A 26,967-nucleotide genomic window follows, 5' to 3' on the forward strand; every position below is an offset into this window, starting at 1 on the left:
TCAACCTAAACCTTTCTATCAAAGCTACAATATCTGACAATATCAATATAAATGTGTTCTGACACAGTTTAACTGTGTCTTGAGTTCTTGCCATGTTTATTATCATTGTCTAAACTATATGAATAAACTGTGATAATGTGAGAAATGTTGAAGTTGTCTGAATAAATGTAGGTTTAACTTTACATGGATCTCAAAGAACATGAAAACAATGCAGATAAAACAAATGTTAGTAAAATAAGCTTCTTTTGAGATTTTTAAGAGGTGTTTATTAATGCATTTTAAATAAATGCCAATTTGCACATTTATTAGGCTCTCCCTTCACTCTGCTCTTTCAATGTAAACGCTCTTTTCAGGCATCCTATGTAAAACTGCCATAACTGATCTGTGTCAATGCTTCACATGCTGCCTCAGGACCCAGCTCGGTGACACAGCTATGAGGCAAACTTACCTTGACAGTTCTGAAACTTGTAGCATCATCCAGTCCATTGACCGTTGCAGAATCCAGGCTAAGATAGTTGTATTTTCTGAAGTCTCTGTCCAGCTTCAATTTGCCTGAAAGAAGAAGACTTGAATCTATGCATATTACAAACATAAAAATATAGTTTCCTGTCTACATGAATAGGTTACAAAAGACTACAATATAAAGTGCGCTCCACTAATATCGGCACCCTTGAGCAAAAGGCTGTGAAAAATGTCTTTATTGTATAAGCCTTTGATATCTTGCTCAAGATATTAAGAAAAAACATCAGCTCTCATTGAAAACAAACATTTGCAAATACAACACAGTTTTATAAAAAAACAAAATACTTTAAATATACATGTGTCACAATTTTTGGCACCCCTATGAATCGCAAAATATTTTTATTTTAATAATTCCATTTTTTAGTACACCTGGGTGACTTGAACCAGGAGATTGTTCACCTATGACTTCCTTTTTTATAGGGTTAAAAAAATGAGGTAATACATACAGTAGGCCAAACCCCCTTTGTCATTAATTGCAATGGGGGAGACCAAAGAACTGTGATGTGCAGCAAAGATTGTTGAGCTTCACAAAATAGGAAGTGGCTATTAAAAAATCAAGTCAACTTGAAGTGTTATGAATCAGCCTGTAAGATATGTGTCTATCTTGTACCAATTCGACTACACCTAATATTGATTCATGAGTTGAGTATATGCAATCAATCTTCCCAGCATTCAAAACATAACCCACAAACTGGCTAATGATTTGATATATTTAAAACAGATATTTTTTTGATAAATTGTGTTTCTTTTGCAATTGTTTGTTTTCAATAAGAGCAGAGTTTTTTTTCTTAATATTTTGAGCAAAAGATCAAATGGTTACACAATTAAAGACATTTTGAAAGGGCGGAGACGATGGCCAGACTCACTGAAGAGTGCCACTTATGGGTCACAAGATTTGGAAAATGGTTATTGTTCCTAATAACTTTTTTCAGAAAATCAGGCACATCATATGAAAGTAATTCTTCCAGGATTGGATGAACTGCCTGTCCAACATTTTGAAATATGTCTCCTATACAGTGTGATATATTTGCTGTGACGTTTAAAGACAAGCGCCACAAAAACTCTTATAACTTTAATCATTTTTACTTTAACTTTAATAAATTCTTTGTCAATCTTGGCTTATATAATATTTGGTTTGAGCAGCACAGAAATGACTGAAAATATTTTTGTATTTGCTGCCATTTCTGAGAAATACTTGAAGTTGACTGTGCCATTATCTTTAATTTGTAATAAACTAGTCTGGGTGTATATAACGTAGTACATTAAAGGTGATTAATCGGTACATCGGTCACCAATGTCTGAAAAGGCTTTAGAAAAATTGGGCCGAGTACCAAAACATGTAGCCAATCAGCCTGCATTACACAGCACATTTGAGGGCAGAGCAAAGCAGGAAGGGGCATGTTCTTTTTGCGTAGTAGTGTGTTTAGTTGTAATAACAACAACCATATTTCAGAAATCGGTTACCCTGCATTTAATATACGATATATAAAACGTATCAATTATGCTATCTGTTTTTCATGTGCATTGTATTTTTCTTATGTTTTTTTGTTGCACCTTCAGTGATTGGCCTAGTTTACCCCTTTGCAGCTTTGAAGCTCTTGGGTGCACTAGGTCAAGTGAGTGACCTAACCTGATAAAACAGCTGCCTTTGACTTTAAGGTTGTGGGTTCGAATCCCATGTGGGGCGTCTCCCACAATAATGGGTTGCACGCTGTTCACATCTAGTAAAGACAGGTACCTGTAGGTTTTACATGTTATTTCATTCAGACCTATTCTTATCAGCCTGTTTCTTCTGTTTCTGCCATTTTTGTTCTTGTTGCTTCGTGCTGCTATGGCCCTGCTCTGTGCTTGCTGCAACTTCAGGGCTTGGCCCTATTTCAGATTTGGATCCTTGCAACTGTCACTCTGAGCTTGCTCACTTGGAAGCTGCTGACAGACTTGCAATAATACCATGAATTTAGTTTGCTATAATGTATAATGTAGTATATAATGCATATATATATATATATATATATATATATATATATACACAGTTTGTGTGCAAACAGTATTAGTATGTATATACATATTTGTTTGTATGTTTGTATTTTATTGACCTTTGTTAGGGCTAAAGCTTTATTGATTCTATGTTTGTTTAACTTGTTTTTCCGTGCAGCTGTTTTGATAAAATGCAAACTTGACTTGGTTATCTTTTTTTAGCTCCACCCTTTGATACCTGAAATCAAACCCTGAAGAAATTAATATCTGTATTTGGTCCCTTACTGAGTGTGTCCTCTGATGCCCCAGAAAGCAGTTGGTAAAAGATGTGGAAATTCCTCTCTCCTCTGGGCTGCTTTACTACACGAGATTTTTCCAAAAGATCTGTGAAAGAAAAATATAAATGAAAAGATGCTTTTAGCTCTAAGCTTGACAAATAAATACAGTAATGTTTAAGTTAGGAATGTTCTTTTTTTTACTTAAAAATGGTTTAAAGTCTAAAGTTTAAAGATTTATTTGCAAATGTCACTTTACCTTTCTAAACATTCTTTTTGCCATTATTTGTAATAATCCAGTGAGATTTCTGACAAAAGCTGGTGCTCCACATGGAGATCTGGGCCCATATTTATTAAGCTTCTAAACTGTCATATGCTAAAAAATTATTGTCTCAAAGCTGTAAAAGTAAGTTATAAAGTAGATCAGTCGTAAGTTAAGTGTTGGACTAAATCTGAAGTGTCAGGTTTAGAGATGATTTACGATACTTTGCTGTGCCGCAAAAGGGATTTCGGATGACGACATTTCCATGGACCAATCACTGAATAGACTTCTTTATTTAAGAATATTCTTGATACATTCACGCTGAGTTTATATTCAACACACATACGACAATAAAGACTTTTCAAGTGAATAAATTATAATATAGACATTGAAAATGAAAGATAAACACGTTTCCACCATTTCTTAATTATCCATTGTAAACCGGTGCTGAAATTTGTTTTTATTTGCTTCAGTCAAAGTTTCGCTTTAAATACAATATTATTTTCGGTATCATACATACCATTGAGAACAAAACACAACATAACGAGAACACGCAACAGTACTGTTTTGGAATGTCAGGCCATTGGTTTGTGACCTCCAGCTTAAACGCACTTGGGTTATGCAGCAGGACAATGATCCAAAACAGCACCGCCGCTCCCACCACGCAAATCACGCGCTGTGCGTAGGGCACCAAGTGCTGAGGGGGCACCAAAAATAGCCTAATGAGATTTTTTTTTAAATCTAATTTAAGGCTATAGAAAATTTATTAGGCAGGCACATTTTAGCCATGTATATGTAAAAAAAGGCGGAACAAAATATGGATTTTATCTAGAAGCGAATGCTCACCCAGACCTGCCTGAAACGCCTCGTGTAACCACACCCCGGCGAATCTACGTCAGTCCGTAACACGATTTGACTAAGACCACCCAAATCTAAACGCAGGTAAGGTGGGCGGTCTTGTAAATCTCATTGTACCGTCGCCGGCACAGCCATGTCGTGAAGACGATGAGTTTCATTGTGAAAAGAAGGATAGCTTTTCGGAAGCTTTTGATAAAAAGTGGGCCAATTCCAACAGTTAAAACTCTGCAAGGACTGTCTGTTGCTTCAGATTCGCAGCCTGTTAGTATATTTTCATTGTAAGACTTTGTTACGGACTAATGCAAGTTGAGTTTCATGTTGTTGTTTCTTTGTGTGATCTGCAAATGCAGACACGCTCGTAATGTGGAAAAAAGACAACATAAGTCATTATGTTTCAACTAGAGGCAACAAATGTCGTGTTTATAATGGGATTTATTGTCTTTGTTGAGTTGCGACGAGACATGGCGTAACACTGGTTGATCAAGAAGGGCCGAAGCACTCGCTGTATTTATTATGTAACCATTCCCTGCTGCAACGCAAGCTTGTTTTTATCTCACACAAACTCTGTAGGATGTATATGGTTCTTTGTTTATAGTCAATGTAACAAGATTCAATAAGAGGAAGGAGACAGGAACCAGCAAACATCTAAACATCTGTTGTTAAGAAAATAAATGTAATCGTAGATATACAGCCGGCAGCCCCTTAACGGGCGACTGCCAGCGACACACACTAACCATAACTAAAAGCCAGGCCAGGTCCTCTCTCACTGATGGCCGGACCACTAGAACTCTTATGCTCCCGATCTCCTCCGTGATACGAGACCGGTATGCATACAGCTCACACACGTTATCACTCACGAACACGCCTTGACTCCTGGCTCTCGTCCCGCCTACCTAACTACAGTCAATGAGGTCGAATTGATAAGGAAGGACCTATGTCATTTTATCACCTGTCAATAGTTTTTGAACCTGATGTTCCAAATAAGGTAAGCAGCGTTACATTTCCGTGCAGTATTCGACCAATCACTACACACTAGTGAACTGGCCAATCATAGCACATAGCTTTGTAAAATATCAGCACGTTTCAGAGAGGCGGAGCAAAGAGCAGTTGCCCTTTACAGCCTCATTGTTTTGCTGAGAGCGCGTGGTTTGAGCTGGAGCTCTATCAAATCTAATAGATCATCTATTCTTGTTATATCTTAAAGACCTGTGTTTTAAACTGGTACTCTAAACTTATACTTAAGTATATCACACAAAAATCGTTGTTAAGCGCACTGATAAATAATTTTTATCGGATCACTCTGTATCAGCCCCCAGGCTGTTAGCATTACCAGCCTGCTTACTGCTTAACTCACAGTTCTCATCATTACATCACTAATGGCTAATGCGTCAGATACGTTTGTACCTATGAGTACAGATGAAGAAACGCTCACACTTCAGTCGGAATTGGAGGCTGTGGAGAAGCAGATCCAGGATTTACTTAAGCAGACACGGCTGTAAGAGCGTAAAACGGCGCTGGAACGGCGCTCTAAAATCAGCTGTAAGTTTAAATAGCGATTATTGTACTTCTTCCACTTCTACTCTGCGTGTTTCTCTGCACAGAGCCCAGGCTTCGAGAACACGTTCAACCCAAATGAACTTCACTCCTGCACCAGCACACCCACGACGAAAGGCGCAAGCCAGGACTGGTGCGATGACTTAACTGCCGCCACCAGTCTTCGAGATCCCGACCAGGAACCACTTTGGCGCCCTCTGCAAGACAGAATGCAACGCTGTGGTCATCGGAGATTCAATCGTCCGGAACGTACGCACTTTCTCCACAAAAGGTAAGGTGCGCACTCATTGTGTTCCTGGCGCTCGTGTTCTTGATGTCTCTGCGCAGATACCTGCGATCCTGAAGGACGACGCTAATGTCAGAGCTGTTATGCTGCACGCAGGGGTGAACCCCGTAAGGATGCGGCAGTCGGAGATCCTGAAGAGGGATTCAGGGAGTCTGATCGAGACGGTAGGCAACGCATCGCCCACGGAGAGGATCATCGTATCAGGACCGCTTCCTACCTTCGAGGGAATGAAAAGTTCAGGAGACTATTTTCGCTTATTCAATGGTTGATGTCATGGTCTATTGAACAGAAGCTGCTCTTTGTTAATAGTTTTGATCTGTTCTGGGAGTCGACCTAGGCTCTTCCGCCCCGACGGCCTGCACCCCAGCAGCATCGTAGCGGATCTCCTGTCTGACAACATCTCGAAGGCGCTACGCACCGTTTGACTGTCTCCCACTGGTAAATCAAAACTTTAACCATAGTCTGTGTTCCTCCCACTCAATTGTTATTAAAGTTTCTGCTTCCAAATATACAGAGACTGTATCTGTCCCCCGAAAAATACTACAAAATAATAATTTTGGCAAAAGTCAGAAGAAATCTGATCGTGATTAAACCTGAAGACAATGCAATAAACAACCAAAACCAATTCATAAAGTTCGGCCTACTTAATATTAGATTACTAAATTCAAAGGCAGTTATTGTAAATTAAATAATTACGGACAACAGCTTCGATATACTTTGTCTTACCGAAACCCGTCTTAAACCAAATTATTATTTCGGTCTAAATGAGTATACCCCACCAAGCTACTGTTATATGCATGAGCCACGCCCGGTTGGTCGAGGTGGTGGTGTCGCAAGAATCTTTAGAGACTTTTTTACTGTAACTCAGAGAAGAGAGCATACATTTAAATCATTTGAAGTGTCTGCACTGAACATAATTGTTCCAAACAAAAGTACATTGGCTATGGTGTATATACAATTTAAATCTAGATTAAAGACACATCTTTTCAGCCAAGCATTCAATTAATGCAAATATGCTAAATAAACAACTGGCAGACTGCATTTATTAGATATTATTTACTAGAATATTTTAAAAGAGGTAAAACACATTGCATGGTGTTAATATAACAAGTTGTGTTTTTTTTCTTATTTTCCCCTGTAAAGCTGCTTTGGAACAATGCACATTGTGAAAAGCGCTATATAAATAAAATTGAATTGAATACAAACACGCACAGTTTGTGGAAAATACAGTGTTTAAACCTTAAATCGTGTAAACACATTGCATTACATATAAAACAAACATTAACATTTGTTTTAGTCTTGTCAAATAACCCCTTTAATTTATAAAACCATTATTTTTAAAAACTGCATTTTGTATTCTTTGTGTAATATTACAATTTGTTTGATGATCTGGATCTGAATCTCTCGAGCTGTCTTAAATAATTGGGAGAGTAAGAGTGATTCTTATCTTTAAGCAATTTGATAACTTGCTTTAATACTTAAGTTCGGAAGTAGGAGTAAATTTCATGAACTCTCAGTACTTAGGACTAAAATGGCACTTTGAGAAACTTGACAAAATATACGCCCAGGTTTATGGGTTAATTTTATGATGTAAAATTGTAAGTTACATTTACATTACGTTAACATTTAGTTATTTAGCAGACGCTTTTATCCAAAGCGACTTACAAAGAGTTCAGGGAGCAATAAGCGATATGTCATAACAGAGCATTAGTACGATAGGTGCTTATAAAAAGTTAATAGTTTCAACAAAATGTAAACCACTACCTGTGACCACTTGAGAGGATTTATTTTTTTCATTTGTCTGTCAAGTTTTCACAGAAGAGATGGGGTAGGAAGAATATTCCACCAGGAAGGAGTTGTGAAGGAGAATGAGCGGGAAAGCGATTGAATGCCCTTATGAGAAGGCGTCTCTCGTTTGCTGAAAGCAGGGCTCTTGATGGGGTGTAGGAGTGTAGTAGGGTGTGAAATCATGCCGGCGCCGATCGAGTGATAGTCCTGTGGGCAAGCATCAGTGACTTGAATCTGATACGGGCTTCAACCGGTAGCCAGTGGAGAGAAATTAAAAGCTGTGTCACATGAACCCTTTTGGGCTGTTGGAAGACAAGGCGTGCTGCAACGTTTTGAACCAGCTGAAGTGGTTTGATAACCTTGCAGGAACACCAGCAAGGAGAGCACTGAAGCAGTCCAACCTTGAGATTACCAGGGCCTGGACAAGGAGTGTTGACGCATGCTCCGTGAGATAGTGTCTAACCTTTTGAATGTTGAATAAGGCATATCGACATGATCGTGTTGTCTTTGCAATCTGATCATTGACGGACAGCTGTTCATCAAATATGACTCAGATGTTCCAGGCTGATTCGGAGGGAGTGATTGTGTAATTGCCAAGTTAGATGGTGAGATCGTGTTGCACCGTGGGGTGTGCTGGAAAGGCAGGCTGTTATGCAATCTACTACAGTGGTATTGTCGGGTTGAAACGAGATGTAGATCTGGGTGTCATCAGCATAACAGTCATATGAGAAGCTATGTGCCCATATGATGGGTCCTAAGGATGTCATGTAGATGGAAAAAAGCAGCGGTCAAAGTTAAAGTGACATACTGTATTTTTGAGAATGTACAGTATTCTACTGTTGATACAACCGCAGCAGTGCATTGCATTTGAAGTAGGGGTAGGAATCGTTTGGTCGCTCACAATTTGATTCAGAATCGATTCTTAGTGCCACAATTCGATTTCAAATCCATTCTTGGTGTACTAATTAGCATATTAAGGATGTCATCACGTTTGCGCTCAGTGTCAACTCAATTTTCATTTAGTCATTTAGCCAACGCTTTTATCCAAAGCAACAATGCTTAGCCAATGTTTTTTTTGGACTAGTGTTGGTACTTTGGTTACTACTCTTAGAACTGTCAGTTATTGTATTTTAATACAACTGAGTGCCCATTAAAGCCATTCTCATTGACGTATTCTGCTTGTCAGACAAGTAGTACAAACCCGATTCCAAAAAAGTTGGGACACTGTACAAATTGTGAATAAAAAAGGAATGGAATAATTTACAAATCTCATAAATTTATATGTTATTCACAATAGAATATAGATAACATATCAAATGTTGACAGTGAGACATTTTGAAATGTCATGCCAAATTTTGGCTTATTTTGGATTTCATGAGAGCTACACATTCCAAAAAAGCTGGTACAGATAGCAATAAGAGGCCGGAAAAGTTAAATTTACATATAAGGAACAGCTGCAGGACCAATTTTCAACGTATTAGGTCAATTGGCAACATGATTGGGTATAAAAAGAGCCTCTCAGAGTGGCAGTGTCCCTCAGAAGTCAAGATGGGCAGAGGATCACCGATTCCCCCAATGCTGTGGCGAAAAATAGTGGAGCAATATCAGAAAGGAGTTTCTCAGAGAAAAATTGCAGAGTTTGAAGTTTTCATCATCTACAGTGCATAATAACATCCAAAGATTCAGAGAATCTGGAACAATAGCTGTGCGTACGGGTCAAGGCCGGAAAACCATGCTGGATGCCTGTGATCTTCGGGGCCTTAGACGGCACTGCATCACATACAGGATAATGGAAATCACAACATGGGCTATGGAATACTTCCAGAAAACTTAGTCGGTGAACATAATCCACCGTGACATTCGCTGTTGCCGGCTAAAACTCTACAGGTCAAAAAAGATGCCATATCTAAACATGATCCAGAAGCGCAGACATTTTTTCTGGGCCAAGGCTCATTTAAAATGGACTGTGGCAGAGTGGAAAACTGTTCTGTGGTCAGACGAATCAAAATTTGAAGTTCTTTTTGGAAAACTGGGACGCCATGTCATCCGGACTAAAGAGGCCAAGGACAACCCAAGTTGTTATCAGCACTTAGTTCAGAAGCCTGCATCTCTGATGGTATGGGGTTGCATGAGTGCGTGTGGCATGGGAAGCTTACACATCTGGAAAGGCACCATCAATGCTGAAAGGTATATCCAAGTTCTAGAACAACATATGCTCCCATCCAGATGTCGTCTCTTTCAGGGAAGACCTTGCGTTTTCCAACATGACAATGCCAAACCACATACTGCATCAATGGCTGCGTAGAAGAAGGATCCGGGTACTGAAATGGCCAGCCTGCAGTCCAGATCTTTCACCAATAGAAAACATTTGGCACATCATAAAGAGGAAGATGCAACAAAGAAGACCTAAGACATTTGAGCAACTAGAAGCCTGTATTAGACAAGAATGGGACAACATTCCTATTCCTAAACTTGAGCAACTTGTCTCCTCAGTCCCCAGACGTTTGCAGACTGTTATTAAAAAAGAAGATGGGATGCCACACAGTGGTACAAATGGCACAATGTTTTTGAGATGTGTTGATGCCATAAAATTTCAAATCAACTTATTTTTTCCTTAAAATTATACATTTTCTCAGTTCAAACATTTGATATCTCATCTATGTTGTATTCTGAATAAAATATGGAAATTTGAAACTTCCACATCATTGCATTCTGTTTTTATTCACAATTTGTACAGTGTTACAAACTTTTTTGGAATCAGGTTTTGTACATAATAGTAATTAAACATGACTCATGAGTGCTGTATGTTAAACAAAAGTCACTTCCACGCCTTGCCACAACGTATAACCCAATCATCATACACATACATTAAAAGAGCAGGTATTTTCAAAATATTAGTGTATTAGTCCCGTGCAGAGCACCCTGCGCGTCCGTCTGGCTAACAAACTGGGCGTGTTCATATTCTTAAAGCGTAACTATTACAATGTCCTTAAAATTGCATATCACGCAGTGTATAATGTTGCTGTGTGTGTATGTAAGAAGTCTGCCAAATTGTAAAGCCGAAAGTGAACGAGTAACAAAGTTGCAGGAAAGAAGGAGTCAACTCTGAATCACTGTTGTTCTAATTTCAGTTCCAGGTCAGATTTGCAATGCTCCGTGTAATGCTGTCTATGTTCCATTTATACACTCACCTAAAGGATTATTAGGAACACCTGTTCAATTTCTCATTGCAATTATCTAATCAACCAATCACATGGCAGTTGCTTCAATGCATTTAGGGGTGTGGTACCTGAGCCTACCTGAGCATTGATTCTGACCATGTCCATCCATTTATGACCACCATGTACCCATCCTTTGATGGCTACTTCCAGCAGGATAATGCACTATGTCATAAAGCTTGAATCATTTCAAATTGGTTTCTTGAACATGACAATGAGTTCACTGTACTAAAATGGCCCCCACAGTCACCAGATCTCAACCCAATAGAGCATCTTTGGGATGTGGTGGAACAGGAGCTTTGTGCCCTGGATGTGCACCCCACAAATTTCCATCAACTGCAAGATGCTATCCTATCAATATGGGCCAACATTTCTAAAGACTGCTTTCAGCACCTTGTTGAATCAATGCCATGTAGAATTAAGGCAGTTCAGAAGGCGAAAGGGGGACAAACACAGTATTGGTATGGTGTTCCTTATAATCCTTGAGGTGAGTGTGTAATACCAGTGTGTATTTTTTTCTACAATATTCACTCACCATGACAGTATAAAAGGACATTTTAAGTCAATAAACTGCAGTATTTCCTCTCTTAACCAGTAGAAAATGTGGTAAAAAAATACCGACATGTAGTGGAAACCGGTATAAATCTGGAAAATACTGCTACATTAATTAATAGTCATACCGCCCAATACTAGTTCTCACCTCCACCAGGCGTTTTGCTCACATTACATCTCTTACAGCATGATCTTCACTGGCTACCTGTGCCATCCCTTATTAACTTAAATGTTAGAAGTAATATCTTAAAGGAATTAAATGATCTTGCGTCTCCATATCTGTCCGACCTACTCTACTCCTACTCTACTGCCCAGTCCCACAGATCAACTGAACTTGATCTTTTGTCCTTTCCTCATGTTCAGCTGTCCACTGTAGGTGGTAGGTCATTTAGTGTTAATGCTCCTAAATTATGAAATTCACTACCTTTAACACTTTCTAATACAGTATATAATCTTTGCCTACCTTCAAGACTCAGCTAAAAATGTATCTTTTCAATATGTATTTTAGATAATGTGGCTATACGTGGCCTTATGTGTCTGTATCAGGCCCGGGGTGGGTAATCGGGAGACTCGGGAGAATTCCCGGTGGGCCGCTTCACTTTTGGGCCGGTCGAGAATTTCTTTTTTCCTTTTTTTTCTTTCCTCTCTTCACAATAATGAAATATCATTTATGACAAATAGTTAGTTACCTTAGGCTACACACGTTCAACATTCTGACACCGCAGCGCGCAGCCTCTGCATGGGTTGTACCATGTGAGGGAGTTCTCCCCTCCCCCCTCCCATAGAGTTGGTTGAGTCCACAGCGCGTCTTTTCCAAAACGTTTTCTCAGGTACGATAGCTGGGCCGGCCCTATCGTAACGGTACGCGAATGGGAGGAAGAGGCCAGGAGGGGCTGAAAAAGCCAGGTTAAAAAAACGAAAAGCATTGGAGGAGGATGCTGCCAAATGTGCTAAACTCACGGATTTGTTTTCAAGAGGACAACAAACACAAGTGGCAACAGCAGGTAAAGAGAGACAGGCCTATGCATGATTAGCATTAACGTTAGCAACGCTGCAACGTAATTATTCGGCTAATACAGTTGTATCGTTGTCAACCTATTCACAAAATATAAAATTTAATAAAAAAAAAAATTTCTATCACCCAATACACGGCGACAATGTCTGCTTAGGTTTGATGACAGAGCTACTGTTAGCACATTACAGACTGAGCTTTCTAGCCTGGCATACCAGTGGGACAGACTGAAACAGTCCTCTCTTGAAGGTTATACTGTCAGGACATGTAGTGAGGTGACACATGAAGGTCAGTAGGATAGTGGCGGACTGCCATATATGGAAGAACCAGAGATGGAACTTGAAAGCAGGACCTGTTCCTCCTGCAAAAACTGTGCCATTTGTGTCCATTTAATACTCTCACAGTATAATCTCCTCACAGATGCTTTATCATGTGATTGGGTTAGCATATAAGTTTCTGTTGACTTTGTCCATCACACAGGTTGCATGTGAGAGACGCTTCTCAACTTTAAAATTTGTGAAGAATAGGCTACGAAGCTCATTGAGTCAGGACAACTTTGAGGCTTTCATGTTAATGTGCACAGAGAAGGAAATCCACATGTCTATAAGCAACGACACCGTTATCGATAAAGTGGCTGAAACCAGTGCACTGCTTAGGCGGCTACTGCTGCTGTTGTAGATGCTGTTGGTGCTATTCGCAATGTAACCATAAACAGTACTGTGACTTGAACTGTAAACATTAGTTCAATATGCCTCTTTGTGGAAGAGTGGGATACATTTCAAATGCTTTATTTATTTATGCTTTTGTTAATTTATCAACCTATCTTCGTGGAATATTTTTGTTAACTTCTTCTGTGAATTATTATTTAACATTTATATTATTTGTTAACCCATCATATTAATAAAAAACTACAAATAATAGGAAGAGCTGAACTGTTGCTTCATTTATCCAAATTGGAAAAAATGCTAATTTGGAATTCCATCATGGAAAAAGTGGGCCAGTTTTGGGCCTGAAACTCCCGGGCTGAAAAGTGGCCCCACTCCGGCCCTGGTCTGTATTGGGTATGTGGATGTGCAAATTTATTGTATAGCACTATGTGAATGAAGTGAACTTGAGCTACGGAAAGGTGCTATATAAATAAAACTTCTTCAATGATTAAAAGCTTTTGTTCTTGTACAACACTTTTGCTGCTATTGAGTATGATATGGCTAAGGCTAGGGACAGGTTTAGTGGTATGTGTAGGTTTAAGGGTTGGTTTAGGGGTCAACAGCGTACCGGGTCAATTTGATGACTATGATTTGATTACTGTTTTATACTGTTCTCTTTAAATGTTTATTCGTTTCCTGGGGTTTCTGTATGATTCAAGGAATATTATATTTAACTTTACACAATTGTATGCTAATGTAAATGTCTTAAGCAAGCATTAAATTTAACTAACCACCCTTTACACTTGGGTTATAAATGTCTAAGGCCCATAAAGGTACTAAATGATAACTAAACATTTATAAACATTCACAAAAATTAAGAATAGTCAAATTTAGATTGAGAACTGCAAAAACATGAACAAATTATAATACATTATTTTTAAATATGTGTAAATAGGGTAAATTCTGGTAATTTGGGACACATCTTTACAATAAAGATGACTACTCATAAAGTTACAAATGATTAGTAAATGTTTATAAAAATGTACAATCGATGAATAGTTGCACTTTAGATCGACTACTGCAAAAACATGAACAAATAATTACTAAATGATTTTCTGTCAATTGTCAAAATAGTAGAAGTCTACACAACAAACAAAGATCATACGAATTGAAAGTTTAATGACATATGTAAATATTACGTAATTATCTGTTAAGCATTATATACCATTTCTTAATCATTTATGAATGACGTTTTTATATGACGTTTTACAGATTTGATAAAAGTGCATGATAATTTTTATTGAAACTTTTATGATTTGAAAGCATTTAAATTTATGAGAAATTACAGTATTCATGTAAACTAATCAGATATTTTGGAATGCTTGTGCCACAAAATGAATATAAATATGAAATAATATGAAATACAATTATTGTATAAAACAAAAATGATAATTTTACCTAGTATATTTTAAAATCGCAATTTTCTTTTGCTATTTTCTTTTTATTACTTTTACACTGTTTTCTAACACGCACTAGATGGATGGGTTTAAACATCCGTTCACATCTCTCACAGTATAAAAATCATTACGTCTATGGAGAGTCCTCGTACGCCACATGTGAACATGTCTTTTCTACATTGCATATGTGCTCTAGTACCAGGCCTTCATTTCTTTATGGAAATTATCCGATTTATTCAGGATTCATAAAAAAATTATTTACAAATGAAAGGTATTTTTCAAATATCATATTTTTACATACCTTCAGAATACAACCGTATCAAGTCCAGTTTTTTCATGTGAATAATGATAGGAAATTTAGAAAAGTCACAACATCTTATTCCACTGAGATGAAGGGAACCCTTTTTTTAACTAACAAAATTTTATTGGGGTCATATTAACGTAGTTGTAAAATAAGGCAAACGTAGTTGTAAAATAAGGCAAATAAGCTCAATCTACCGCCTTTTGCTACCTTGTAGTTTCAATATGTATATATAACTCAAATTGAGTTAAGAGTGTTTTTACAATTTACCAGATTCTCTGACCTCCTCACTCACTTTCTTCCAAGCAAGATCCTTTTTATTCCTGTTTTTATAAAAGTAGGAACAAGTATCGTAAAGCTCCGGGTGTCCACAAACAGAGATTATGAGCTTGTCCTCCATTTCGTATTTCTGTCTCTGATCGCTACGTCGTCTACGTCACTACTAGAGCAGGCTCCTGATTGGTTAACGCGGCGCGAATTTTCGCAAAAGTTCAGATTTTTCAACTCACGCAATTCGCTTCATTCGCGCCGCCTCATTCACGCTGCCACATTCGCGCTATTCGCGCCGCAAGCGCGTCTTTGCATTGACTTAACATGTAAATCACTCGCGCTTGACGCCTCATTCGCGCTCTATGTGAACACACAGTTACAACTTACCTATGAATATAGTCTAATGAAATGTTGCGCGGAATCAGGTTTTTTCAACGCAAAACACAAAAAGCCTGAATTAAACATTTGTTTATTAGAGTAGCATATTATGTGATAAAATATCATAAATTTACTGTTTAATTTCTAAATGTTTCACAATTATATATGTGTTAACATTTACGTGTAATACGAAATAAATCTGCAAAATGCGTTAATGCTCTTTCCCCACTGCCTATTTATGTTTGAGCACACAAGGCCAAACTTGTGTAAAAACTTGGAAGTAAAATCGTCTAATTTCAACTCAGGGAAACACAAAAAGCCTGAATTAAACATTTGTTTATTAGAGTAGCATATTATGTGATAAAATATCAGAAATTTACTGTTTAATTTCTAAATGTTTCACAATTATATATGTGTTAACATTTACGTATAATACGAAATAAATCTGCAAAATGCGTTAATGCTCTTTCCCCACTGCCTATTTATGTTTGAGCACACAAGGCCAAACTTATGTAAAAACTTGGAAGTAAAATCGTCTAATGTCAACGCAGGGAAACACAAAAAGCCTGAATTAAACATTTGTTTATTAGAGTAGAATATTATGTGATAAAATATCAGAAATTTACTGTTTAATTACTAAATGTTTCACAACTATATACGTGTTAACACGAAAAAATTATATTTCCAAATTTCACCAAATCTTACAGGACGTTTATTTGACAAGCTTAACAGTAGTTTTGTTATACAATTTAAATCAGAGCATTGCTGTGATGTGTTGTTGTTGATGGCCCCTTGACAAATTAAATTGGCATGTAAGAGTGCAACAAAGGTTCATCACTCTTTTCCCTGAAACATAACATTAATTATTCATTTATTTAAGTAGTCCCATTATCACAGATTTTCAACACGGCCTATACAAAGCTAACATTAACAACTATTGATGCGTGTGTTTGTAGAACAAAGATCAATCAAGACTTATCACCGTGCATTATTTTTAATAAATGTGGGCAAAGCTGAACATTTATACAAAATAGAAAGTGTTAGGACTCTGTCCTTCCTGTCTCGAGCTTTCTAGCTCCCTGGGCAGAGTCATGACATTGCCACGTCTTTCAGGTTTCTGTTGTGTTATGTGTGGAGACATGTGGCTGTTTGTTGTAACTTGGCGCCACTTGGCGCCACGTGTCTTCATGTCTCTCAGCCCCACCCTTCTATCTCCTGTAATTTCATTAGGGTTTCATTCCCATCAACTGCTTTGTGTTTCACCTTCGTTAGTGTTTTATTCCCATCACCTGGTCTGTTAATCACTCTCGTTATGGTTTCATTCCAATCACCTGTCATCACTCTCCCCATGTAATCACTCCTCGTTAGTGTCTCCCTTTATATAGTCTCAGTTTCCCTCTGTTCTGTGTCGGTGCATTGTCTAATGTTTGTTTGTGCCCAACACTGATGTCTTGTAAAACTCAGCTAGGATTAAGCTACGATCCAACAGAAATGTTTGGAAGTAAACAGCTGAAGCATTCCCATGACCATGGCAGTTTTATTAAATGTTGACAAACTGTAATTTATAAATTTTTTGGTTTTATACAAAATTAAACACCGTTAGCTAAAACATGATTTTATGAATCAAGCCTTTGTAAAACACATCCGCCATCATATTGGTAACCTTGTAAGAAACTAATACTGTACAGCTCTGCTAACACGAGAACTGTGCAAAAGCATATAGAGAAAACAAGCTCTTTACAAAAAGCTGCGCCAGTTAAGAAAACACAAACCATAATTGTTGTGCCATTACTTGCCTGGCAGTTGAGTTTGTGACAAAACAGTGTTTACATATTGTTTATTGATATAATTCATTAAAACATTAGTTTGTTTTATGAAGTACAAGTTGATTTAAAAATGCCTGCATATTATTGTGTATTATTTATATTGTGTTTTAAGACTATAAAACACTGCTTTTCCTTATATATTTTATTATTGAGGATTTCTTTAAAAAAGTAAAAAACAAGTTATGATTATATTAATTAGACACAGAATCCTTTTTAGGTATATTATATTTGTTTGACCACCTGGGTAACCCTGCCGTTGCCATACTTTGCTGATGTTGCAGGGCATTCCAAATTAGCGATTATTGTAAGCAAAGTTCACTTCAACAGATTCCCTGTGCTCAGGGAGTAGTGAACACTATGTAGGAACCCAATCAATTTTTTAAACACAGCTTCAGAGATGCATCACAATTCTAATGACTTACGGACGTTAGCTATCATTTTGTTTCTAAACATATTCCCCATATATTCTTTGCAAAATTAATTTAAACCAGAATTTCAGTCTTGACCTACATACTGTATGGGCTGTATTCAAAGTCTTCTAGTAAGAAAAGACAGAACTCACTTGACTTCAAAAGACTGACTTTTGACTTTGTGTTTCACAAATTCCAGCCAGAAAAAGGCTTATAGATGTGGAACATGAGGTAGAATCCTTTATTTAAACATATTTTTTTATGGGAACTTTCTTGTGCCTGAAAAATTACTTACAATTACTGATGACTCCACCAAGAGGGTCTCCTTTGAAGTCAAATTCGATATCCATATACTTCCCCTACAAAAAGATAAAAACTACACTGAAAAAAATCTGGATATTGGATTAACATGTACATCAGTCTTAAAGTTATGTTCATTCAGCATAATTTATCTATGTTCAAGTTGACCAATTAAATTTTCCGGGTAGAGAGAATTCTGAGAATTGTTTCTAAACACATTATAGATGTTAGAAATGTATTGCTGAAACACATTACAACGACTCAGAAGTATGTAGTACCAAGCATGCATGGCCCCTTCCCTATCACCAGAGCGCCTAGCATAAGGTGTCTGCTCAATCGCGAGCTTAGTGTGGTAAGCTTTTCGCACGCGCTTTCAGGTTCTAACTCTGTCCAACTTAACAAATCTCACGCCAAAATACAAGTAAATCGTAACCCAGACACGAATGGGTGATCACTGCGTGTGATTGCGACGTGCTTCAGTGAATGATGTTTAATTAACAAATTTCGAGATGAGCATGAGCAGATAATCTAACCGGCTGGTTCGCTACCAGCTATATCAGCATCAGTTTGAGAGAGAACTAATATAAATAGAAAAAGCTGTCTGTGTTAACTTCTTTTATGAAGCTGCTAGCTTTTATGTGGATTTTACAAATACATTTACTATTTAAAAATTAAAAATTTATTACATTTATTATTATAATTGGACCAGAGTTTACATAAATAGTTGTATTTTTAAGTAACATTTAAAAAGATAAATCAAAATTTGAACAACTGTATTGCTCATTGTGGGTTAATGTTAGTTATATAAAGAACAGGTGTTAATTGGGCTTTTATTCACCTATAATCATTGATAAGCGCACAAAGACCGAAACGTAAACGTGCGTGCAATAAACACGACTTTTGCAGAGACTTCGCAGAGGCCACCTTTCTAAAATTAACAACGTTTAACCAGAGCGAACGAAACAAGTGGATTGTTGGTATTTGGTACACCAGGTTTTTTTAAAGTGCGGCGCTTTCGCTGGAAACAATTTAAAAACTAGTAAATGTGCATGGTCGCCTGCGGCAATCTCTGCAGAAATATCACTCGCAAGCTAATTTGCAACCGTTTTAGTAGCAGTCTGGAACCCTGCGGAGCAAATGAGACGAGTGGTTGAAAACATAAATCAGGGCATGAATAGTTCTCCAACTACAGGCCTGTTCATAGCACATGCTGCCTGTCATTCAATGACTTGACATTTGATTGTAGCTCTACATATGTATGCACCATAAAGGTTTTACAGAATAGTCAGAATAGGGCCAGATTTGTGCTCAAAGGCTGGTCCATAAGAAGCAGAATAGATTGGTATAGCAACGGGAGACTGGATACAAGGAAACACTATTATATAGAACACATGCAAAATTCCCCCCCAAAAGCCTTGTATCACCTTTAAGGTGGACTGAGAGAAAGCAATAAAATAATTTGCCTGTGTTCAGTCCATGTTGATCTAATCTAAAGCAAACACACCAAGAGGGAGAAGCGTAATCAAAACAGTTTATGGCAAAAAGATATACTCACAAAACGAGATGAGTTGTCATTTCTTATGGTTTTGGCGTTTCCAAAAGCTGTGGTGGGAAAACACATTGGACAGAAAGAAAATGTTCATGTATATTAACATCATCTGATTAAATAGTTTTGGGTAAAATAGTTTCAATTACTTTCATGTTCAACAGGCAATACATTTTTTTTTATAGTTTTCACAGTTGCATTTTAACCGTGACATCTTTTAGAATGAAAAACATAAAAATATAAAATCCTATAACTTTTTCAAACAAGGTTCAATAAAGGGAAGGAAGGAAAGAGGTGGGAACCGACGAATGTAAAACAGACATTTAATTAAATAAACAAACAATAAAACACTAAAACACAACATAAAGTCCAGGCCTGGTCCTCTCTCGCACTTCACTGTTGTCGCTCATCTAATATGCTTCTGGTGCTCCTCTGTGAGAGATGCGAGACCGGTGCACGCACACCTAACACTCGTTATCACTCACGTGACCGGCCTCATGCCTTTCCCTCATGGCTCTCATCCCACCCTGCTCGCCAAACTATTGTTTCAACATACTTTAAAAACAAGAAGAAAGTTAAACCTTCAGCTGGACATCTATAGTAGACCTATATCCAGGATTCGCGGAGAATGACACATAAATTGACCAATAATGTTCCATATTCTGACCTACAGTCAATTGTGCAAAGTTGCTGCACCATTAGAGGCTACACTGTCAAAATAAAAGGTGCCTCGCCCACAAATATCCTGTATTGTACTCAAAGAGTACAATAAAACTGTATTTTATTATATACTAAACTGTATTTTAAGCTCTTCAAAAATATTTTCCTCATAATAGGGTTATTCGTGGAACCATCTATAGTCTTAGTGGTTCTTGTTTCCAGGAACTTATAAGATTCTTGAATAACATATAGCAGTGAGGTTGTAAATTTCAACCGATTGCTAACTCCACCCCTCCCTTTTGAAGCACTAACGATGCCAAGAGAGGATTAAGATATCGTCCCTTTTTTCGTTTCTTTCCAGAAAGAGATAACGTATTTATGGAATGCTTTCTGTAGAGAAGCTCTTGTTTAGTGCTACTGTAGAAACAACATGGCGACATGTCAACATCCCATGTAAGGGGACCCGTGCAGTATGTAGATAGCTCATTTTAAATAAAGATAAAAAAATAATGCTTCATTATGTAAGGTTTTTATACACCTCTGAACATATAGTTATGTACAATGGGGGAAATAATTATTTCATCCCCTGCTGATTTTTTAAGTTTGCCTGCTTACAAAGAAGTGAAGGGTCTAAAATGTGTATGGTAGGTATTTTAACTGTTAGAAACCAAAGAAATCTGGGAAAACAATTTATATAAAGGTTATAAATTGATTTGAATTTCAATCAGTGAAATAACAAGAGGAACGCACAGTTCAGCATTTTATTCAAACGTGCAAGTAGAACAAGAATACTGTAGGCACCTGGGTCAGAAACCAGGAGTAGATCATTAACCACTTTGCGCTGCCTCAGTGCAATAAGAGGGGGAAACTAGATTGAAAACTCACAAAGATCATTTTTCTACAAATAAGACTTATTTCTTAAGGATCGAAATAATGCTAGCAACTTTTAGATGCTGTGGGGCATTACCAGTGGTGAAGGATCTATTCATAATGTGCGTAATGGGTTGTACGAGCGATGGCAAAAACGGTTTTGAGTAGGTATGTTGAAATAGGATCTACTAGAGGCGAAAAGTGGTGAGGACAGACAGATGTAGAGAAAACTTGGTAGATGTTATACATTTTACTTTACAGAGCCATTAATATCTTTGGAACATGGTTTAACAAGATCTCAGAGAACAGGGCTTTTGGTTTACACCTAGCTTTGTTAATGACAGTGGAGAGGTAGGAAGAGCGTGCAGAATTAAGTGCTTCTTAATACAGTATAACAGTGCTGACTCTGAGAGTACAATGGCATGGACTTCAAGGGATTTTTATGAAGCCGTTCAAAACGCATACATTTTGTTTTTTATTACTCTGAGTTCCAAGGTAAACCAAGGAGAGGAGTGTGCAGACAGGACATTTCTAGTTTTATGGTCAGGAATGCATTATTCATGACCCTTAGCACCAACATTGTCGATAACAACACTGCAAAGTAAGTCAAGGGTATGAGAGCGTGAGTGCGTGGGAAAGTAAACATGTTGAAGAACATAAAAACAATCCAAAACAGACAAGAAATCCTTTGCAAATGTCCAGTCAGTGTCAACATGTATATCGAAGTCACCCAAGCATTATGATTCTATCATTCTGGGCACGAACAAGAGTAAGAACATGGTACAAAAACTATACAGCAGGAAATGTGTAGAACCCCTGGTGTGTGGGTTTTGACTTTCCTCAGCTAAACTTTCACAGATGTGCGACTTCAATTTGCTCAGGGGTCCACTGCCAAATACTTGGCATTCTTTCTCCACCTCATTGCATATAAGCATTTCCTGGTCATGGCCCAAACATTAAAGAAAAATGTCAGGGACCAGGAAGCTTTTGGTCCATTAGCTGAGATTATGTTGGTAATTTGGGAAAACAACTATGATGGGGGTATTAAACTTCAAGAATCTGAAAGAACACCCAGTTTTCTGTAACTGGGACTTCCAGCAACATTGAAAAATATCTGCAAATTTTAGACATTAAAGGGACACCAAACTATAAAGTGTTTCTTGAAAACAGAAGTTGTGGGCTATTACTCACCCTCAAGTACAGGATTAGACTGAAGCAGCTGCTCCTTCACTTTGTTCACCTCCTTTCCTTTACCACACACTGCAGCTACGTATGACATCACAAACTTGCTGGCCTCTGAAACACAGAATGCACAAGGTCACTCAAAAATCCTCTTTGGATAAACTCCCATCTTTCAGGTTGCAACCGTTTTTTTCCTATTCCACCCTACAAACCCTATTAAAAAAAGAGCACTATAGGGGTGGCAATAGCCAATTCTTTATTGCTGTTGCATTGTGGTTATGAATATAATGGATTTCGTTGCACTGTACTTGTATGTGTGTAATGACAATAAATTGAATCCAATCCAATCCAATATGGACTATATTAAGATAGTACAGTTCATATAATTTTTCTGATTAGCTATTTGTTTTTAGCTTTTTATTTAAAGGGGTCATATGTCACGATTTCATGTCATCCTGTATTCTTTGGTGTGTTACAAGTTATTCATGCATATATTACTGTGGACATGTAAAATTGCAAAAAAAGTCTCTAACCAAAAGATGGTTTTGGTTTAAATCAGCACTATAGAGCTTTTGCTCACGGCTCCCCCATGTGGTTGATAAGCACAATTGTATCTAACCAGTGTCGTAAATAATGTCACTGTATAAGCTTATATAGTAGTCCATTACAGTGATCCACCCTGCCGGTGATGAAAGCATGAACTAGTTTCTCTAAATCTTGGTTTGAGACAAAACATTTGTATAACATATAGAAACTATATTTCTGAGATGGTAGTACACTGATTTATTATTGCTTTGACATGACTGCTGAAACTAGGTCAGACTCAAAAATTACAACAAGATTCATTAACTTAATTTGTGTCTTTAGACCTCTTAAATCAAGGTATGTGTTTACATTAGTTAGTTTCATCCTTGTTATCAAATACAATGACTTCAGTTTTGCCTTTATTTAGCTGAAGGAAGTTTTGACACATCCAGCTGTTAATTTCATCAATGCACTGCCAAAAAGAGTCAACAGGCCTGTAGTCATTGGATGTGAGGGCTAGGTAGATCGGAGTGTAATCTACATGGTTTACGTTAGAATCCGCAATCCTCAGACACAGGTAGTCGGATTACGCACGTGTCAGGTGTGTATTTCCAAACGCGTCGTGTGCCCTTGAAGGTAACTTCAGGAAGGGTACACCACGAAAACGGTTTTCTCAGATAAGGGAAAAACTGTGTTGTTTGTATTACTGCATTCGTATCTATGATTTAAATGGCTAAATTGACAAAAAACAGCTGTTTATCTCACTCCAGATCTTGCACTACAAAGTATTTACCCTTGTAAGTGCTCGGGGCACATGAACGCAATTGGATTCACCTGAAGATGCGATTTTTGCACAGATCAATTGATTCGCTTTATAAAACACCAGTTTAATGTCACAAAGGGCAGGGATTATCCTACTTTTGTGCTGAATGTATTAGCGTTTTTGACATTCATTGATTTGACGTTTATTACTTCAAACAAATAGATTCATAAATATCTAAATAACAATGCCACACACATCTTGGTGGGGGTGAATTAACAACTAATCAAGGAATATTAAATTAAATTTAAAAGACAATATCCCTTTTAACTTAATATGCAATATCTGACTACATGTTTTAATATGACCTATAAGTAACAGCAATAAAAACAGTATAGAAGGGACAAAAAGCAATAAATAATGGAAGAAATTAAAACATTGTAAAAAACTGGCCCGCATCCTATTAATACTTTTGAAATCTGGCCCTCAAATACAAGTAGTTGAAGTCCCTGATGTAGACTGTACGGTGATGACGCCTCCTGAATCGTAGGCTATTGCACAAGTTAGTAAATGTCATCAGAATGTGCTAGTTGTAAACAAACGCAGAAAGATTAATCGCATTTGGCAGTTGTTCTTTTCATGTGAACTGGCAGTGGAAGAGAGCAATATCATTATTCCTTTTAATAACTTTTCTTAGTCCCTTATTTGGCAATTCTCCCGGAAAAGCACGCCCACGTCAATACCCATCTACCATCAAGATTGGCTGCGCTGCATCAGGATTGGCTGTGCTCTGGGCCTGCAGCAGCAGCTCTGTACTCTTGCGATAGTGAGAGAAGTTGAGGTGTGTCTGTTTGTTCACAGCATTTCAGTGATGGATGATATGTAAACAGTGTATATAACGGTGGATTTGCAGATCGTTTGAAACCAAGATGGAACGGCCCCAGCGCTAAAAGATGCCAGACATTAACCACAATCGGTGCGTACGTGCATAATGTAGGCTAAACAACACGAACAGTTATGTATAATGCGATGATGTATTGTGTGCTCGTGATTTAGTTCCTCCCCCCACACACCCCCAGGAGGTTGTTTCTTTTTAAAAAAAGAATCGTACAGCTGTATCTATCTTTTATAAATGTGATCAAACACCCTTCGTAGATATGAAGTATGCAATACTACTCTAAAGATACTCAAGATTAATTTGAGATTGTTTTCAACCGGACCTTTTAAATAAACTATTCAATATAAATTGTACAGAGACTTGGCAGAAAATGAATCATATGTTCCCTGACTTTATGGATATGCAGTAGGTTGTAAAACATTTGCTTCATTTACTTAAAAATGAATGGTAAATACTTGATGACGCATGTACAAACCTTAATTACAGACAGTTTCAATCAAATATAAATTCGAATTATAAAAAAAATTGAAATATAAAAAACATAATTGAAGATTTTATGTGTCGTCTCAAGGGGGGGGGGGTTGTAGTATATTAGGGGTGTAACGATATATTCGTAAGGAACCATCATGGGTAACATTCCAAATATAGTCATCTTTTGAAAGGTGGACCTCTTAGAGTTTAGACTTTGGAGTGAACATGCCATTATGTAGAAGTTTGCAATGCACTTGGCAAAGGGAGCAATGTAATTTCCTCATTATCTTCAGCTGGCATGTTCCTGTGACAACGAAGCATTGTGTCTGTCAGCAGATGTCGCTTTTTTAATGGCATAAACCTTACTGTTTGCAAATAAACATACATTTTAAAAAGTTTTTAAATATGTTACAAAACAAAAACAATAATATATCAAACTTAAAAAAATATATATAATGTATTGTTTATTTGCAAACAGTAAGGTTAAGAACACCAGACTGCATAGTCACAGGGACATGCCAGCTGAAGATGATGAAATGACTTTGCTCCCTTTGCAAAGTGCATTCCAAACGTCAACATAATGGCAAGTGCCCTGTTCACTCCAAAGTCTAAACTCCAAGGGCTCTGCCCTTCGAAGGGAGTAGGCCATAGGAGTGATGATATGAATTTTCCCTGTGACAGCTTGGGTACAAATGCGCATACCGTTAAACCCCTATAGTATACGTATATACATATACACATATATATATATATATATATATATATATATATATATATAAACATTTGACAGGAACGGTTAAATTCAATTAAAGTTTATCCATAAAAGAATAGAGAAAAAAACCACTGATCAATGTAAAACAGACATTTCACTCAAAATTTTACATACTGTATGTATTATTGTGATGACATGTATTCCCCTTGAAGTAAATAGCTTCATTTTTTTTATTCAACTGTATTCTTGAGACCAGTGGGCACAAGCATTTGCTGTAATCTCACCTGTCTTTCCTGCCCCACTCTCTCCAGTGACGAGAATGCACTGGTCTTTATCTTGATCACGTAGTGACCTGTAGGCCTCATCTGCCAGAGCATAACTAAAGAGAAAACAAAACAAAGAATGTTCAGGCTTAAAAGAGTGTCAAGTACTATCCAGTTTTTTTTTTGTTTCTGTGGTCCACTTACAGTTTACAATTTTTTTTATTTTAACCATTGAAATAAATTAGTTGTTTCAAAAGCTATATATAAACATACTTTTTACTGGCAAAACCATAAACAAGACTTGGCTCTGATTACACACAGCCTGCAATTTTGCAGTCAATAGAAGGTACAGTATTGTATTAACATCTATTTCCCACGTGAACATCTCAGGATACACCCTGGGACATGCTCCCCTGGGAGGAGAATAGTAGACACAAAGAAATTGGGACTAAAGCGCGCAATTATTTGCTGAAATTACAAGCAGCTGGACTCGACTGTGATTCCGTTTCCTGATATTGTTAGCAATCATTTTGCCACTCACTGGGGGTGCGCTCCAGTATGCTCACGTGGTGTTCAAGTGATAAAGTCAAGTCAAGTTTTTTTATGTAGTGCTTTTTAAAATTTTCAATAGCAGCTGAAATTTTGTAGTGAAGACGTGTCAAGTCGCCACGTCCATCTTTATCCAGCTCTATCATCTCAGCTTTTGTCAGGTCCGAGCATGCACTGCATCCTGCCCGCTCTGGTAACCTTGGACTGCATCCTGCCCGCTCTTGTAACAAGACAGGCTGAGAGTAGAGTATTGTTCTGCACTCTTTGATGCAACAAATGCATCAGTTGTTATTGGAAGTGTTCCCGGTTTCATTTTGATCTTACTAGAGCAGCCTAAACATTAGGAATATTTATATTATGATAGTGTAGTGTATGCAAGATTAAAAAGATGTGTCTTTAGTATAGATTTAAACTGACAGAGTGTTTCTGCCTCCCGGACAGTGCAGGGAAGACTGTTCCAAAGTTTAGGTGCTAGATAGTAAAAGGATCTGCCACCTGCACTTGATTGTGGTCAATGGTGTCGAATGCAGCACTAAGTAAGGTCTAGCAGCACCAATAAGGAGATACTACTCAGATGCCAAAAGCAAATAATTTGTAACTCTGATCAAAGCAGTCTCTGTACTGTGATGTGCTCTAAA

The 26,967-nt window shown here is 37.5% G+C and overlaps 1 protein-coding gene across 4 annotated transcripts in view; it reads right to left on the bottom strand.

The window, feature by feature from the left end:
* The window catches only part of myo1b (myosin IB), a 175,516-nt gene that overhangs the window by 97,300 nt on the left and 51,249 nt on the right, over positions 1 to 26,967 (bottom strand). For all 4 annotated transcript variants that reach the window (XM_079463941.1, XM_079463939.1, XM_079463940.1 and 1 more), the window contains exons 4-9: positions 25,802 to 25,896; positions 22,161 to 22,265; positions 19,449 to 19,495; positions 17,889 to 17,952; positions 2,785 to 2,883; positions 449 to 552 (exon numbers count right to left, since the gene is read on the bottom strand). In XM_079463941.1, coding sequence (XP_079320067.1) covers positions 449 to 552; positions 2,785 to 2,883; positions 17,889 to 17,952; positions 19,449 to 19,495; positions 22,161 to 22,265; positions 25,802 to 25,896 — 514 coding nt within the window. The remainder of the gene's footprint in view (positions 1 to 448; positions 553 to 2,784; positions 2,884 to 17,888; positions 17,953 to 19,448; positions 19,496 to 22,160; positions 22,266 to 25,801; positions 25,897 to 26,967) is intronic.

The sequence above is a fragment of the Barbatula barbatula genome (assembly GCF_947034865.1).
Source record: "Barbatula barbatula genome assembly, chromosome: 9".
In the NCBI taxonomy this organism is placed as follows: Eukaryota; Metazoa; Chordata; class Actinopteri; order Cypriniformes; family Nemacheilidae; genus Barbatula; species Barbatula barbatula.